Source organism: Podarcis gaigeae, assembly GCF_964106915.1.
Source record: "Podarcis gaigeae genome assembly, chromosome: 10".
Classification (NCBI taxonomy): domain Eukaryota; kingdom Metazoa; phylum Chordata; class Lepidosauria; order Squamata; family Lacertidae; genus Podarcis; species Podarcis gaigeae.
Window position 1 is genome coordinate 6335693 of NC_139686.1, and position 16468 is coordinate 6352160.

General features: G+C 46.6%; 1 protein-coding gene across 1 annotated transcript in view; it reads right to left on the reverse strand.

Annotated features, from left to right (window-relative positions):
* Positions 1-16468, reverse strand: part of LOC310825844 (collagen alpha-1(VII) chain-like) — a gene marked incomplete at its 3' end in the record, with an annotated part of 31268 nt that overhangs the window by 3306 nt on the left and 11494 nt on the right. The window contains exons 5-11 of the mRNA XM_083699666.1: positions 15801-15974; positions 13065-13225; positions 10781-10910; positions 9394-9507; positions 7325-7480; positions 4989-5105; positions 1509-1655 (exon numbers count right to left, since the gene is read on the reverse strand). Of these exons, the coding sequence (XP_083555792.1) occupies positions 1509-1655; positions 4989-5105; positions 7325-7480; positions 9394-9507; positions 10781-10910; positions 13065-13225; positions 15801-15974 (999 nt within the window). The remainder of the gene's footprint in view (positions 1-1508; positions 1656-4988; positions 5106-7324; positions 7481-9393; positions 9508-10780; positions 10911-13064; positions 13226-15800; positions 15975-16468) is intronic.

The window sequence follows — 16468 nt, forward strand, 5'->3', positions numbered from 1 at the left end:
GATAGATGATAGATAGATGATAGATAGATAGATAGATAGATAGATAGATAGATAGATAGATGATAGATAGATAGATAGATAGATAGATAGATAAATAGATAGATAGATAGATAGATAGATAGATAGATGATAGATAGATAGATGATAGATAGATAGATAGATGATAGATAGATAGATGATAGATGATAGATGATAGATAGATAGATAGATAGATAGATAGATAGATAGATAGATGATAGATAGATAGATGATAGATAGATAGATGATAGATAGATAGATGATAGATAGATAGATGATAGATAAATAGATAGATGATAGATGATAGATAGATAGATAGATAGATAGATAGATAGATGATAGATAGATATAGATAGATGATAGATGATAGATAGATAGATAGATAGATTAGATAGATGATAGATTAGATAGATAGATGATAGATAGATAGATAGATAGATGATAGATAAATAGATAGATGATAGATGATAGATAAATAGATAGATGATAGATAGATAGATAGATAGATAGATAGATAGATAGATAGATAGATAGATAGATAGATATAGATAGATGATAGATAGATAGATTAGATAGATGATAGATATAGATAGATAGATGATAGATAGATAGATTAGATAGATGATAGATATAGATAGATAGATGATAGATAGATAGATAGATAGATAGATAGATATAGATAGATGATAGATAGATATAGATAGATAGATAGATAGATAGATGATAGATATAGATGATAGATATAGATGACAGATGTGTGTGTGTGTGTTTGATGCTTTGTTGTGTGTTTATGTATGTTATAAGCCACCCAGTGGGACGCAGGTGGTGCTGTGGTTTAAACCACAGAGCCTAGGACTTGCCGATCAGAAGGTCGGTGGTTCGAATCCCCGTGACGGGGTGAGCTCCCGTAGCTCGGTCCCTGCTCCTGCCAACCTAGCAGTTTGAAAGCACACCAGTGCAAGTAGATAAGTAGGTACCACTCTGGTGGGAAGGTACACGGTGTTTCTGTGCACTGCTCTGATTCACCAGAACTTAGTCATGCTGGCCACATGACCCGGAAGCTGTACGCCGGGTCCCTCGGCCAATAAAGCAAGATGTGTGCCGCAACCCCAGAGTCGGCCACGACTGGACCTAATTGTCAGGGGTCCCTTTACCTTTACCTTTAAGCCCCCCAGAGTGGCTGGGGAAACACAGCAAGATGGGAGGGATATAAATATTATTATTATTATTATTATTATTATTAGTGAATTGTCCCACCCACCCATCAAAGTTGGCATGCAGGGTGGGACCCAGAATCAAAGGAGTTCCTGGCTGCTCCCATCAGCAATTATACTGCAGCATTCTGCACTAAGTGCATCTCAAGGGAAGCCCCACATTGAGTGCATTGCAGTAATCCGATCTCGAAGTTGCTAGTGCCATTGCTAATTGCTATGGTGGCCAGCATTTCTTGCAGGATTACACGAATTCTCCTCCACAGCGGTGAGACTTACAGGTTGTTGCCTTCGCAGTGACTATCGGTCCCTCAATGGCGCCAAAGACCGGATTCACCGTGACGACGTATTCATTGCCTGGCTGCAGACCTTGGATCCTGTAGTAGCTGTAAGTGTCACCCAAGTTCACATTCTGGACACTGCCTTCTGCAAAAATGTGAGAAATTAAGATTCAGTGTTTTTTTCTGCAAGGCACCAGAGAGATTGGGCTGTGCAACTTTGGGGGATGTAATCCACTGGGAGCAGTCAAATATCACATTCCTTGTTTTCCTAGAGTGGACATGCAAGGGGATGTTGGTCCAGCCAGTCAAAACTTCCTGTTCCTCCTGGCTGGAGCATCCTTCCTTTCATGTGACTAGAGGTGGGTGTGACCTTAGCTTTCCAGGTAACAAAAGGACGAGTCACGCAGCACTCTCTCTCTTTTACTTCCTTCTTCGTTTGACCAGCTTTTAGCTAGGACTGCTCTGTTAGCTCTCAACTAGCTGAAGCACTGGGATTATTCCCCCATACGGGGTAGATCCACATTTACATATTTGTAACTAAGTCTGCCTTCAGGAATCCAACTGTGAACTGATGTGAGTAAACTTCTTTTATTGCTTTAAATAAGATTGTCATGTCTTTATTCTTCTAAGAGGGATTCAAGGGAACTTACCAGGGATTTACAATTCAATCTGAGACTGAATTGTATAATAGTGAGAGGCTCACACGAGCCTGCAACCAGCTATCTGCTGTGCAGTTAGAAAGGGAAATGTAACTCTGCTACATAAAGAAACTTGCTAGCGCAAGATAGGAAGGATATTAATAAACAATATATCCTCTCCTGCCACCCTGAACGTACCTACAAACTTTTTGCCAACCTTGAGAAGAGAAGAGAAAACAAAAGAAAAGAAAAGAAAAGAAAAGGATCATTGTCTGTAGGACTATAAACTGTATCAGGAGGTTTTTAATGTTTGATGGAGAGCTTTCCAAACTTTTTCATGTTGGTGACACACTTTTTAGGCGTGCATCATTTCGCGACATTCGGTTTTACTTAATTGTTACAAACCACATAAAAGAAAATATACAGGAGGACTAATCATTCAAAAATATGGTAAAAGGTTAAGAAATGGGTCCTGGATTGCGTGTCTGGGTTAGAAGTGGTCTTGAGTTGGAAAAGGTTGAAAATCACTGATATAAAATAAATAAAATAACACAAGGGGGCGAATGATTTTCCCCTCCCTGTGGCTTCTAATTAATTTCTTTTAAAAGATAAGTGCATGAGTGGTACATGCTCTAGTTATCTCTTGCTTGGACTACTGCAATGCGCTCTACGTGGGGCTACCTTTGAAGGTGACCCAGAAACTACAATTAATCCAGAATGCGGCAGCTGGAATGGTGACTGGGAGCGGCCGCCCAGTCCACATAACACCGGTCCTGAAAGACCTACATTGCCTCCCAGTACGTTGGTGCTGATCTTGAAAGCCCTAAACGGCCTTGGTCCAGTATCCCTGAAGGAGCATCTCCACCCCCATCATTCTGCCCGGACCCTGAGGTCCAGCTCCGAGGGCCTTCTGGTAGTATCCTCACTGCAAGAAGTGAGGTTACAGGAAACCAGGCAGAGGGCCTTCTCGGTAGTGGCACCCGCCCTGTGGAACGCCCTCCCAGCAGATGTCAAGGAAATAAACAACTGTTTTACTTTTAAAAGTCAACTAAAGGCGGCCCTGTTTAGGGACGTTTTTAATGTCTGATGCTGTATTGTTTTTAATATTCGGTTGGAAGCCACCCAGAGTGGCTGGGGAGGCCCAGCCAGATGGGCGGGGTATAAATAATAAATTATATTGTTGTTGTTGTTGTTGTTGTTGTTGTTGTCTGCTAATATAGCAGGAATACAGTACATCCCTCTCTGTATATTATTTTCCGCCATGAAATAACAAAGTTGGCTGCATTTTGTTCCAGCACTAGGTGGCAATATTTACTTATTTTACTGATCTGAGCAAATGAGCTGTTTCGCTTTTCCTTCCTGTTCAAAGAGCTTCCTTTATTTCTTTTCCTTTTCAATCCTCACCTCCTAGCCTGTTGGTTTTTTTAAATTTAAAAAAACTCTTTTCCGCTGAGAAACTTCTTCTTCGAACCAGAATACACCTGGCGTCTCTGGGGGCGCGGAGGTTAAACAAATTGCGCGCATGAATTGGAAGATAGCTGCCCTATTGCTCCAATTGACAATGACCTAAGCTTGCTCATTCGTAGGTTTCCGAATCTCCATAGTAACAAGCCTAGTTGAGAGCTATCTGTGCATTCAGAGAAAAAAGGGGAGAAAGCAGTTTTATGCAGCTCTCCAGAGGCCACGCCACTTGAGACTCCAGGTGCTCTCACACATAACAAACTCAAAGCCTCCGGAAAACAAATTTATTATTGTCTCAGGCTTTCGCAGGCTACAGTCTGCTGCATCAGATGGACCAAGTGTTAGATTCTGAGTTGCAGGTATATACATACACAATGTTTTGGGGCATGCACACGTCGAATTGTAAACAGGGAGATCAGGTGGAAACAAAACGCAGAAAATTGCAGGCAGTGATACATCACTACTGGGAAAACCAAAGCTTTAACTAAGGTCCGTATAGTTAAAGCTATGGTTTTCCCAGTAGTGATGTATGGAAGTGAGAGCTGGACCATAAAGAAGGCTGATCGCCGAAGAATTGATGCTTTTGAATTCTGGTGCTGGAGGAGACTCTTGAGAGTCCCATGGACTGCAAGAAGATCAAACCTCTCCATTCTGAAGGAAATCAGCCCTGAGTGCTCACTGGAAGGTCAGATCCTGAAGCTGAGGCTCCAAGACTTTGGCCACCTCATGAGAAGAGAAGACTCCCTGGAAAAGACCCTGATGTTGGGAAAGATGGAGGGCACAAGGAGAAGGGGACAACAGAGGACAAGATGGTTGGACAGTGTTCTCAAAGCTACCAGTATGAGTTTGACCAAACTGCAGGAGGCAGTGGAAGACAGGAGTGCCTGGTGTGCTCTGGTCCAGGGGGTCACAAAGAGTCGGCCCCATCAACCCCTTTTGTCATGTTAACAGATTTGCTCTTCCGAAAGGCCAGCCAGTCTGGTTTGTGGAAGCCAGCCTAGCGATTCCTTGCCTGGCACAGCTCTGCAGCTTGTACTTTCGTCCATATCCAAATTAATCAAAATCCTACCATTCTAGGGACAGCGGTTCTCAACCTGTGGGTCCCCAGATGTTATTGGACTACAACTCCCATCATCCCTGACCACTGGTCATGCTGGCTAGGAATGATGGGAGTTGTAGTCCAACAACATCTGGGGACCCACAGGTTGAGAACCGCTGGTTTAGAAGGACTACCCCCCCCAAAAAAACACCCTCTATAACACCATAATCAACGCCACAGGTTTTCTGGCCCCCAGATTTGACTATTATTGAAAAGTCCCATTCTTCAGTGAGTGCTTGGTCGCTTCGCTGCAAAGAACCAAAGTAAGGATGCTCTCTACCTGAAGACTCCCACGTCAGCCTGTATCCCGAGGCACCTCTGACTTGCATCCATCTGGCCTGGATAGTATTGGTTGTTGCATTCTGGAGCACAAAGTTCCCCACGGGCACCAGCTTTACTGCAGGAGACAAGCATTCACAGTACGTTTCTGAGCACAATTCAAAGTGTTGGTGCTGACCTTGAAAGCCCTAAGCGGCCTCGGTCCTGTATACCTGAAGGAGCGTCTCCACCCCCATCGTTCAGCCCGGACACTGAGGTCCAGCTCCGACAGCCTTCTGGCGGTTCCCTCCCTGCAAGTAGTGAGGTTACAGGGAACCAGGCAGAGGGCCTTCTCGGTGGTGGCACCTACCCTGTGGAACGCCCTCCCATCAGATGTCAAGGAAATAAACAACTATCTGACTTTTAGAAGACATCTGAAGGCAGCCCTGTTTAGGGAAGTTTTTAATGTTTGATGTTTTATCGTGTTTTTAACGTTCTGCTGGAAGCTGCCCAAAGTGGCTTGGGGAAACCCTGCCAGATGGGCGGGATATAAATTATTATTAATACAGTTATACCTCAGGGTACAGATGCTGCGGAACGGGTTACTTCCGGGTTTCAGCAGCCGCGCATGTGCAGAAGCGCTAAATTGCGCTTTGCGCATGCGTAGAAGTGCTGAATTGCAACCTGCGTGTGCGCAGACGCGCCACTGCGGGTTGCGAACACTGCTGGTCAAATGGATCACGTTCGCAACCCAAGCGTCCACTGTATTAGTATTAGTATTAGTACTGGTACAGCGGTGCCTCGGGTTACATATGCTTCAGGTTACATACGCTTCAGGTTACAGACTCTGCTAACCCAGAAATAGTACCTCGGGTTAAGAACTTTGCTTCAGGATGAGAACAGAAATTGTGCTCCAGCGGCGCAGCTGCAGCAGGAGGCCCCATTAGCTAAAGTGGTGCTTCAGGTTAAGAACAGTTTCAGGTTAAGAACGGACCTCCGGAACAAATTAAGTATTTAACCCGAGGTACCACTGTATTAGCTTTATTACGGGTTAAGAACTGGATGCCAAAACCTTAGTACACCATCCCCTAATGTCATCTGCTGCAGAAACAGATGTGGCCGAGCGGAGCCGTTATTTTAACTTTCTGCAAAATCCTCAGCCTGGAAAGTTACAGGGAATATAAATGCCACGTAGCTCCCAGAGAGCCAGTGTGGTGTAGTGATCAGAAGGCCAGACTAGGGCCTGGGAGGGACCAGGGTTCAAATCCCCACTCGGCCGTGAAGCTCACTGGGTGGCATAGCTGTCAAGTGTCCCTTATTTGAAGGGACAGTCCCTTATTCCAGGGCCATGTCCCGCTGCTGTCCCTTATTGATGGGTGTCCCTTAAATGTCCCTTATATGATGTCCCTTAAATTTCAAAGGAAGCAGCTCCTCTCCCTCCCTCCCTGCCGGCCAGGGAGGAGGGAGGCTCCAACTGGGTTGCTTGGCTGTGTTGCTCACTCAATAAGAAGTCTAAGAACGACTGGGGGGGGTGGAGCTTGCATGCCTTGTGTGTGGCTAGTTAATGCAAGCTGAGGATTTTTTTGAATGCTGGACGCCATTTTGTTGCACGTGCTGCTGCAAACTTTGCAGTGCAAAGCCAGGCCGGGGAGCCATCTTAAGTTGAGGCTGCATAGGCCTTGTGGTGCATGTGATTCAGATTCTATTCAGTTGAACCTCTGGTTACAAAGTTGGTTGGACAGTGTTCTCGAAGCTACCCAGCATGAGTTTGACCAGACTGCAGGAGGACAGGAAGACTGGAGTGTCTGGAACAGGTGAGGCTGCAGGTCCCTTATTTTGGCTGCTGGTCCCTTATTTTCAAGGCTGCTGGTCCCTTATTTTCAAATCTGTAAGTTGACAGCTATGCTGGGTGGGCCTTGGAAAAATCTCAGCCTAACCCGCCTCACAGGATTGTTGTGTCAATTAAAAGAAGAAGAGGGGAGATTCATGTACTCTACCTTGAGATCATTGGAGGAAAAGTGGGATATACATGAAACATGCAAATAAAATCCACCCTCTGCAGGAAGCTGCCTTATACCCATTCAGGGCCCCCCAGTATGTCTTCACGGACTGGCAGCATCTACACAGGATTCCAGGCAGGGGTTTCTTCTAGCTCCACCTGGAAATGCCGGGACTTGAACCTGGCACCTTCTGCATGCAAAACCGATGCTCTACCTGCTGAGCTAAGGATGCCAGGCCCCTGGTAAGGGCCTAAGGATGTTGCACAAGGATGCCAGTTCTGGGCAAACGGACCTAGAAATGGCTAGCCCCCTACATGGGGGTCCTGTTCCCGAAACGGATCTGAAAAACAACACTTACAAGTTCTGCCAGTCGTTGACACCGCCTGGCTTGGCCCTTCTGGGTAGATGGCATAAATGCTGACCGTATAGTTTGTGTCCTCCTGCAAGTTGTCAAGGACGTGTGAGGAGACATCTCTGGCCAGAATCTTTTCCGAGGTCAACCCAGGCCTGTTTGCTGTGCAGGAGGTAGAAACGAAAGCAAATTGAGTCAAGTCCACTCAGGAGCTGGGACGAAATTTTGGGGGAGAAGGCAGCAGAAAGTAAAGGAATGGCTGCTTAATGTGTGGGAATCCAGAAGGAGCTAAGGGACCCAGGCATCTGAAAATCCGGGAAGCGGAGGCTTAAGGGAACCAGGTATCTTAAGGTTTAGTTAAGGAAACAAAAGGGAAATGTGCCAAACTTCCCTCACTGTAGAGTTGCTTCAACTCCTTGATCATTCGGGGCGTCCTTTCCAGCTCGGCATCATCCTTCCTGTCTCAAATGTGTCCCAGGCAACTGCAACAGGTAAATACTCTGTACATGCTCAGGGGCACTCTTTTTAAAAAAACTTCCTGTTAATGAATTAACTTAGACACAGAACTTCCATATGGAAGTGAGAGCTGGACCATAAAGAAGGCTGATAGCCGAAGAATGGATGCTTTTGAATTCTGGTGCTGGAGGAGACTCCTGAGAGTCCCATGGACTGCAAGAAGATCAAACCTCTCCATTCTGAAGGAAATCAGCCCTGAGTGCTCACTGGAAGGACAGATCCTGAAGCTGAGGCTCCAAGACTTTGGCCTACCTCATGAGAAGAGAAGACTCCCTGGAAAAGACCCTGATGTTGGGAAAGATGGAGGGCACAAGGAGAAGGGGACGACAGAGGACGAGATGGTGGGACAGTGTTCTCAAAGAGACCAATATGAGTTTGACCAAACTGCAGGAGACAGTGGAAGACAGGAGTGCCTGGCATGCTCTGGTCCATGGGGTCACGAAGAGTCGGACACGACTAAATGACTAAACAACAGACACAGAACAGGAAACAACACTTCACATGGGGAAAATTTAATATTATGAAATGGGAAATAACAGATTGAATTATAATTAAGAGTGTTATCCCACCTTTTATCTCACCGGTACCAGGCTGGAGGACAAAATACACATGGAAATATTTGTTTTCATTGCATGCTAGGGCTGGGGGAAAGGAAGCCAGCCAGAGCTGAGGGAAGGCTCTCCATGTCACTGGGGCCACTTGAGCCTCAAGCCAACAGCAAAGGATCCAGAATGGACCCCAAGCTTTGTAATGGCTCCTTCAGAGGAGACAACCTCCCATCAATGCCCCACTTTGGTGAAGCTAAGCAGTATTATTAGTTTCTGGAGGGGGTGCCTATCTGATCCCTACCTACGGTACCTACAAACCCTCTTCATGCTGCTTAGAGTTTTATTCTGGAAATAGGCAGGATAAATAAAGGATGATTTTATCTATCGCATTCCCTGGTGCAGCTGTAAAATTCTCCCACCCACAACATCGCTGCACATTTTTATACGAAATCCAAAGGTTAATTTGCAAAGGTTTTGACCAGACATATTAACAAGCCTTCCCCTTGACTTTTCAAAGGTTGCGATACCCCAAGAATCACAAATAGCAGACTCAGTGGATCCCATAGGAACATCCACATCTCCTATTTGAAGAGTTTTTAGGTCCTGATTTTGGAAATATATTACCCTGCGTTTCTCAGTGAACCTTTGCTGTATTGGGGGAAGGGGTGTGGCCTGCTTTTCCTGTCTGAAAGGGCTATTTCCAGGTTTCGCCGCTAGCACATGCGCAGAAGCACAAAATGACATAATGCGCATGCGCAGACATGCCGCTGTGGTTGCATTCTTTTCATGTTGCAAACAGGCCTCCGGAACGGATCCTGTTCGCAACTAGAGGTACCACTGTTTTGAATTGGCAGACCACCCTTTGCGCCTCGGTTTTTGAATGTTTTGGAAGTTGAACCATCTTCCGGAACGGATTACATTCGAAAACCAAGGTACCACTATATTCCTTTTCCCTGAATGCATTTTCTCACAGACAAACACACAAATCTAGCAGGGACTCCACTGACTTACTTGGCAAGTAGACCTTGTAGCCTTCCAGTTTTCCCAAAGGGGGAGTCCAAGCTACTTTCAGGCTGAACAGTCCTTCTTCTACGACCCGGAAATGGGTCACTGTAGGTATGGATGCTTCAAAACAAAAGGACATGGGCTGAAGAATGAATCCACAGTGCAACAAACAGATCTCCTGAGCAAGCAATATATACGCCTTGCAGGTATATAAATTACACAACACATTTAAAGGGGCATTACGGGTTTGTTTTGTTTTTGTTTCTCTTACGCATTCTGTTTCTTTATTTTGTATTTTTATGCTATGAACTTCCCTGAGATCTCCGGAGGGAGGGCAGTATACAAATTTAATAAACAAACAAAAACAAACAAGTCCTTATTCACAAAGATTAGTCTAGAGAGCAGAGATCTGGTCAGTTCTCACCAGAATTTTCAAAGGTGGTTTTTCTCAGTCATGCCTCTTTCTGATTAAGGACACCCAGTAAGTCTCTACGGCAACCTTTCTCAAGCCTAGTTTCTCAATCCAGCCTAGTTTGGATTACAACTCCAATTTCCTACCCCCAATGTATGATGACGACAACAACAACAACAACATATTAATTATACCCTGCCCTCCTGGCTAGATTTCCCCAGCCACTCTGGGTGGCTCTCAACAGAACAACAACAACATCAACAAAGCAATAAAACATCAAACATTAAAAACTTCCCTAAACAGGACTGCCTTCGGGTGTCTTCCAAAAGTCAGGTAGTTGTTTATTTCCTTGACATCTGATGGGAGGGCATTCCACAGGGCGGGTGCCACTACCGAGAAGGCCCTCTGCCTGGTTCCCTGTAACCTCGCTTCTCACAGTGAGGGAACCACCAGAAGGCACTCGGCGCTGGACCTCAGTGTCCGGGCTGAACGATGGGGATGGAGATGCTCCTTCAGATATATTGGACCAAGGCTGTTTAGGGCTTTCAAGGTCAGCACCAACACTTTGAATTGTGCTTGGAAACGTCCTGGGAGCCAATGTAGGTATTTCAGGACTGGTGTTATGTGGTCTTGGCAGCAACTCCCAGTCACCAGTCTAGCTGCCGCATTCTGGATTACATGTAGTTTCCAGGTCACCTTCAAAGGTAGCCCCATGTAGAGTTTGGGGCAAATGGGAGCTGTAGTCCCAAACACGCCATATTGGTGAGGACTGCTTCAAAGTTCTCATGGATGGCAACTCTTGTCCTATCATAGTATTAATGGCCTGTCCACCCTATTAGCATCTGCAAACATGGCACCCGAAGTCAAACGCTTTCAGAACAGAATTCTGTTTTCAAGCTGCCTTCCTCGCCTGCCTTGTCAACGCAGGGGAGTGGGGACAACCCTGCCCACAAGGGTGGTGCTCCCAAAATACAAACTCACTTGTTCTTGCTTTGATAGTCGCTGGGTCCCCCAGAACGTCAGAGTAGACGGCCATGACAGTGAAGAAATATTTGGTGTTTGGTTTCAGATCCGTCACCAGCACTGAGCTCTTGTTGGCGTCCAAAACAATCTGTCATATACAAGACCCAAGTAAATAAGAGGCAGTATGGAAGTGCATATATATCTCCTGTGGTTGCAGGGCATTGAACTAGATAGGCCTTGAGGTCCCTTTCAAGTCTACAGTTCTATTGATCTTCATGTTTAGCCTAGAAAAGATGAGACTGAGAGGAGATAGGATAGCCATCTACAAATATCTGAAGGGCTGTCCCATGGAAGAGGGAGTAAGATTGTTTCTCTTGCTCTGGAGGGTAGGCCTCAAATCAATGGATTCAAGTTACAAGAAAGAAGATTCTGGGAAATGATATATAATGAACTGAAACGGATGTTTAAAATAACTTTTGTAAAAAAACACAAGCTTTTCTTTTGGAAATTATAGGGACAGAACTGCCTAAACTGTATAGAAACTTATTCATGTATGTCCTGAGACCTCCGAACTGCCCTGAGACCTCCAGGTATTATTATTATTATTATTATTATTATTATTATTATTATTATTTTGTAAAAATTTGTAAAAATACATTAAAATGTCACACATTAAAAATGTGAAACAAAGATTTTCCCAACTGCGCATGCATCTCCTGCCTTTCAGCTCACCTTGCCCCATGTCACATGACCCCAGAAGGAGAACAACATGTCTGTTATGTACTGAGCTGAATCCTAGAACAATAGGATCCAGAATGCAGCAGTCTGATTGGTCCGCAGGAGCCACCCAATCCAGCTCCAGTTGGGAGTGAATCAGCGACCTGATTGGCCTGCAGGAGCAGCCAATCAGGCTTCCGGAGGAGGTGAATCCGCAACCTGATTGGCCTACAGGAGCAGCCCAGAATTAGCCAATCACGTGGGGCCCATTGTGAAAATAATGTATATATAGCTAGACGTTTTGGGGAAAGTTTCATTCATTGCTACTATGAGCTGAATAAAGAGCATGAAATTCACACTCGACTCCAAGTATATTTCAATGTCCCTCCCAGCAGAGGCACTACCCCTCACTTAACACCCACGAACCCCTGAATTCATGTGTGTATCAGTATTTTGGTGCTATCAGTGAGCAAAACTCAACCTTCCCACACAGTGACCTCAGAGTGATCTGTGGAAGACGGCCTCGCCAAAACTCTCCAAGATGTGTTACTTGGAGGCCAAACTCTTTAAAAATCCCTGATCTCTATCCTTCCTCACCTTAGAAATAGTGAAACCAGTAGAACTGAAATAAACCTCATAATGTGAAATACAAAGACAATTTCTGGATGAAGAAAATAACGAAAAATAAAATGTACAATGTGATTAATGTAACCAACAGTAATTGTAAATGAATATAGACAGACAAGAAGAATTGCATATACAGGAGGATTTATTTGACTATAGACACTCTATGGACAAATACGAAAGAAGAACAATAATATACAAAACAGATGAAAATAATGCAAAAAAGTTAGATGTGATATAAAAGGCCAGAAGAGGGAAGGAGGTAAGTCGGCTCTGGGGACCAGGTGTAAATGTGAAATGTAATACAATATGTGTATGTGGAGTGTGCAAATGAAAACCAATAAAGAATATTATGAAAATAATAATAATAATAATAATCCCTGATCTCTAAATAACCCACCAGAGAGTTGTAAGTATGGGGTTTGTGATTGCTACACTGCAGCAGTTGATGAGCCTTAGAAAGCTATGGTCCATATAGTAAAAGCTATGGTTTTCCCAGTAGTGATGTATAGAAGTGAAAGCTGGACCATAAAGAAGGCTGATCCCCGAAGAATGGATGCTTTTGAATTATGGTGCTGGAGGAGACTCTTGAGAGTCCCATGGGCTGCAAGAAGATCAAACCTCTCCATTCTGAAGGAAATCAGCCCTGAGTGCTCCCTGGAAGGACAGATCCTGAAGCTGAGGCTCCAAGACTTTGGCCACCTCACGAGAAGAGAAGACTCCCTGGAAAAGACCCTGATGTTGGGAAAGATGGAGGGCACAAGGAGAAGGGGAGGACAGAGGACGAGATGGTTGGACAGTGCTCTCGAAGAGACCAACATGAGTTTGACCAAACTGCGGGAGGCAGTGGAAGACAGGAGTGCCTGGCATGCTCTGGTCCAGGGGGTCACGAAGAGTCGGACACGACTAAACGACTAAACAACAACAAAGAGTCCCTTCCAAATGTACAATATGATTCTACCTGCTGCTGATCTTCTGGAGAGACCTGTCCACCAATTGAAAGTGAATCCAGGAGGATACGGTAGCTGGTCACTTTCCCGGTCGCCAGTGTCCAGCTAAGTCTCAGAGAGCTGTGGCTCTGCTCGCTGACTGTGAGATCGCGCGGCCCAACAATCTTCTCAACTGCAAGCAGAAGGGAAAGGGAAGCCCGTCAAAGCTTCAAGGAACATGGTTAGGGAAGGGAGGAAATTGGAGGAAGCACTCTGGCCACACTGACCAGAGTACACAGGTGACTCGCCTCTCCTGAGTACACAGGTGACTCGCCTCTCCTGGCCTGGAGGTGAGCACTCCTCCTGCGGGAACTTAGTTCCCTCCACCTCTCTGCCCTGAGCCTCTGAAGCTCCGGAGAGGCTGGAGGGTTACTGGACCCAGAGGCAACCTCAGCTTCCCCTGCCGGGTCTGAGTGTGGCGCACCTGCAGGCAATGGGTCCTCCATCACCTCAGGGGCCAGAGCAGACTCAGCTGGTGCCTGCACCTGAGGATCCAGCACAGGTGAGGACCCTTCAGGCTCAGGCCCCAGCCCCGGCTCAGCTGGTTCTGGAGGCGGGGACTCCTGTGCAGGCTGGGATTCCTCAGGTTCAGCATCCAAATCCGATTCCCAGGCCATCACATCAGGTAACAGACCGGCCACTGGGCCTTCCTGGAACTCAAAAAGTTCAAAACTTCATTGTCAGACTGACCAAGCAAGAGCCTGGAACATTCTGAATGTGATGGTCTGGGACTCGGGCTCAGACTCGGAACCAGAGGAGTCTCAGTCCGCACCGGATCCTTTGCCTCAGGCAGCATCTGAACCAAGTCTTGGGCCTGATCCTGAAGAGTCCCAGTCTGCACAGGTTCCCCTTCAACAAACACCAGCTGGGCCGGGTCAGGGGCCTGAGCCTGCCCTGGCTCCAGATGCGGGGATGACCTCGTTGCCTCCAGCTGGGCCATCATTTACAGCTGCTCCACTACCGGTTTGGTCAGAGGAGGCTGAGGCAGCCTCTGGGTCTAGGAACCCACCAACATCTCCCAAGCTGCAGAGATTAAGGTCTGAGAGAAGGAGAGACCTGAGTACTCACAGGAGGAGTGCTTGCCTTCGGGCGAGACAGGGAGGTGAGTCGCTGGGGGATCAGGACCGGCCACTACCCCGACAAAGATAAAAGGCTGTCGGACCCCACCCCAGGTTGCGGGAGCAACATTGCTGTACGCTAGATCCTGCACCTTTCCTTGCCTGGTTTCCTGCCTCATATCCTGCCTTGGCCCTGTTGGACTGACTCCCAATGGAACCTCTGGATTCTGTAGGGTTTGCTCCTGAGTCTTTTCTATTCCCAAAGATGTGCCACAAGGCGGCATAGGTTTCCTTCTCCTAGAGAATCTACCTTCCCAGGTTGATGAGCCCCATCTGCCCCTCACTTCTCTCTCTAGAAGATGCAGAAACCTCCTTCTTGTCCGTTGGACCAACTATTGACCTCCACTCAATCCACCAGAGCCTGTCTTTACGATACGATAATCTTTATTGTCATTGTCCCATAAAGGTAAAGGTAAAGGTACCCCTGCCCGTACGGGCCAGTCTTGCCAGACTCTGGGGTTGGTGCGCCCATCTCACTCAAGAGGCCAGGGGCCAGCGCTGTCCGGAGACACTTCCGGGTCACGTGACCAGCGTGACATCGCTGCTCTGGCGAGCCAGAGCCGCACACGGAAACGCCGTTTACCTTCCCGCTAGTAAGCGGTCCCTATTTATCTACTTGCACCCAGGGGTGCTTTCGAACTGCTAGGTTGGCAGGCGCTGGGACCGAACGACGGGAGCGCACCCCGCCGCAGGGATTCGAACCGCCAACCTTTCGATCGGAAGCCCTAGGCGCTGAGGTTTTACCCACAGCGCCACCTGCGTCCCTCATTGTCCCATACAGAACAGCAAAATTGAAAAATATACACCAGACATTCAAAAAACAACAAGCCTGCTATCCCAGCTATCCCAGCCTGGTTAGCCCCCTCAAAACTCTGATACCCCATTTTTAAATACAATATACTCCCATAGAGACTACCTTACACTGCGTTTAAAACCAAAATCACATTTGGGTAGAAACTGTTTCTCAGGCGGCTAGTCCTAGTCTTTATAACCCTGGACCTTCTTCCAGAAGGCAGAAGCTGAAAGAGATCATTTCTGGGGTGCGCACTATCCTGCGCTATCTCTGCAGCTTTCTTATGGCACCTGGAAGCGTAGATTTGATCCAAGGTGGGAAGAGTGCACCCAGTTATTCTCTCCGCAGTCTTTACAACCCTGGACAGCATTGTTTTTCCCCTGACCGTGCAGCTCCCAAACCACACACAGAGACCATAAGTTAAGTTTGCATGCAGGAGAAGTCCCTCAACCAAGGGTTTGAGACCCATCGGCTCCCCTCACCTGGTTTAGACAGCTGGACAAAGCCATTTCCCAGGATTGTGGCCGCTGTTGCATGTTGACACCTTCTAGGAGCCACAGTTGAGAGCTGAGTGCAGGGTGGGGACCAGAGGTGGACAAACTACCCCAGAAGGAGCATGATGTGCCCCCCACCAGAGGTACTACCCCTCCCCTAATACCCCACACACCCCCATAACCTTCTAAGTCTTCCTCATGCCCAATTCTATCTGGCTTTCCTTCCACTGGGGTGGACTCTTCAGTGCTGGGGTGGTCTTGTACTCACCATTGGATTCACCATTGGGGGGGTCTTGGACTCACCATTGGCTATTTGCTTGGCCGGTTGCGGGGGCTCCGAAGCCGTGAAGCAAAGCCTCCGGGACACCTTTCGCGAGAGGCTGCCGAGTTGCTCAAAATCTTTGGCGTAGAGCATGTGCTCTTCGATGGGATCAGATGCTATTTTCCTCAGTTCGTTCCTATCTGCGTTTCTAATTCCTAACCAGAGGGAGGAGGAAAGCAATGCAGGTGGGCAAAGAACTTCTGCAAGCACAGAGCATCCTTAAACTCGCTCGAACGGGAGGCAAGTTATTTGATCACAGGTCATAGTATCACACTTTAAAGAAATTAAAATGTTGTACACACCAGATACCAGACTCATGGCGATCAGGTTTTCGAACTGTTTCAAGTTCTGATGGCCTGTGGAGTATGTGCCTTGTGGGCAAAATGGTGCATTTGAAACCAGTTTTCTTTCAAGCCTTGCAGTCATGCAGAAGGATGTCATCAGCTATTTTTAAATAAATCTCTTAGGCTGCAGTCATATTGCAGACTTATTGAAGAGTAAGTCCCCACTGCTTATATGGGGATAGACATTGGTTTTTTACATGAGGGAATATGAGGCCTCATCATCTCACAGGATCATGCTATTCATCAGCTGGATGGCCTATCATTTGAAATTTTAAAGATATTTTTAAAAAGAAGAAACGAGCATG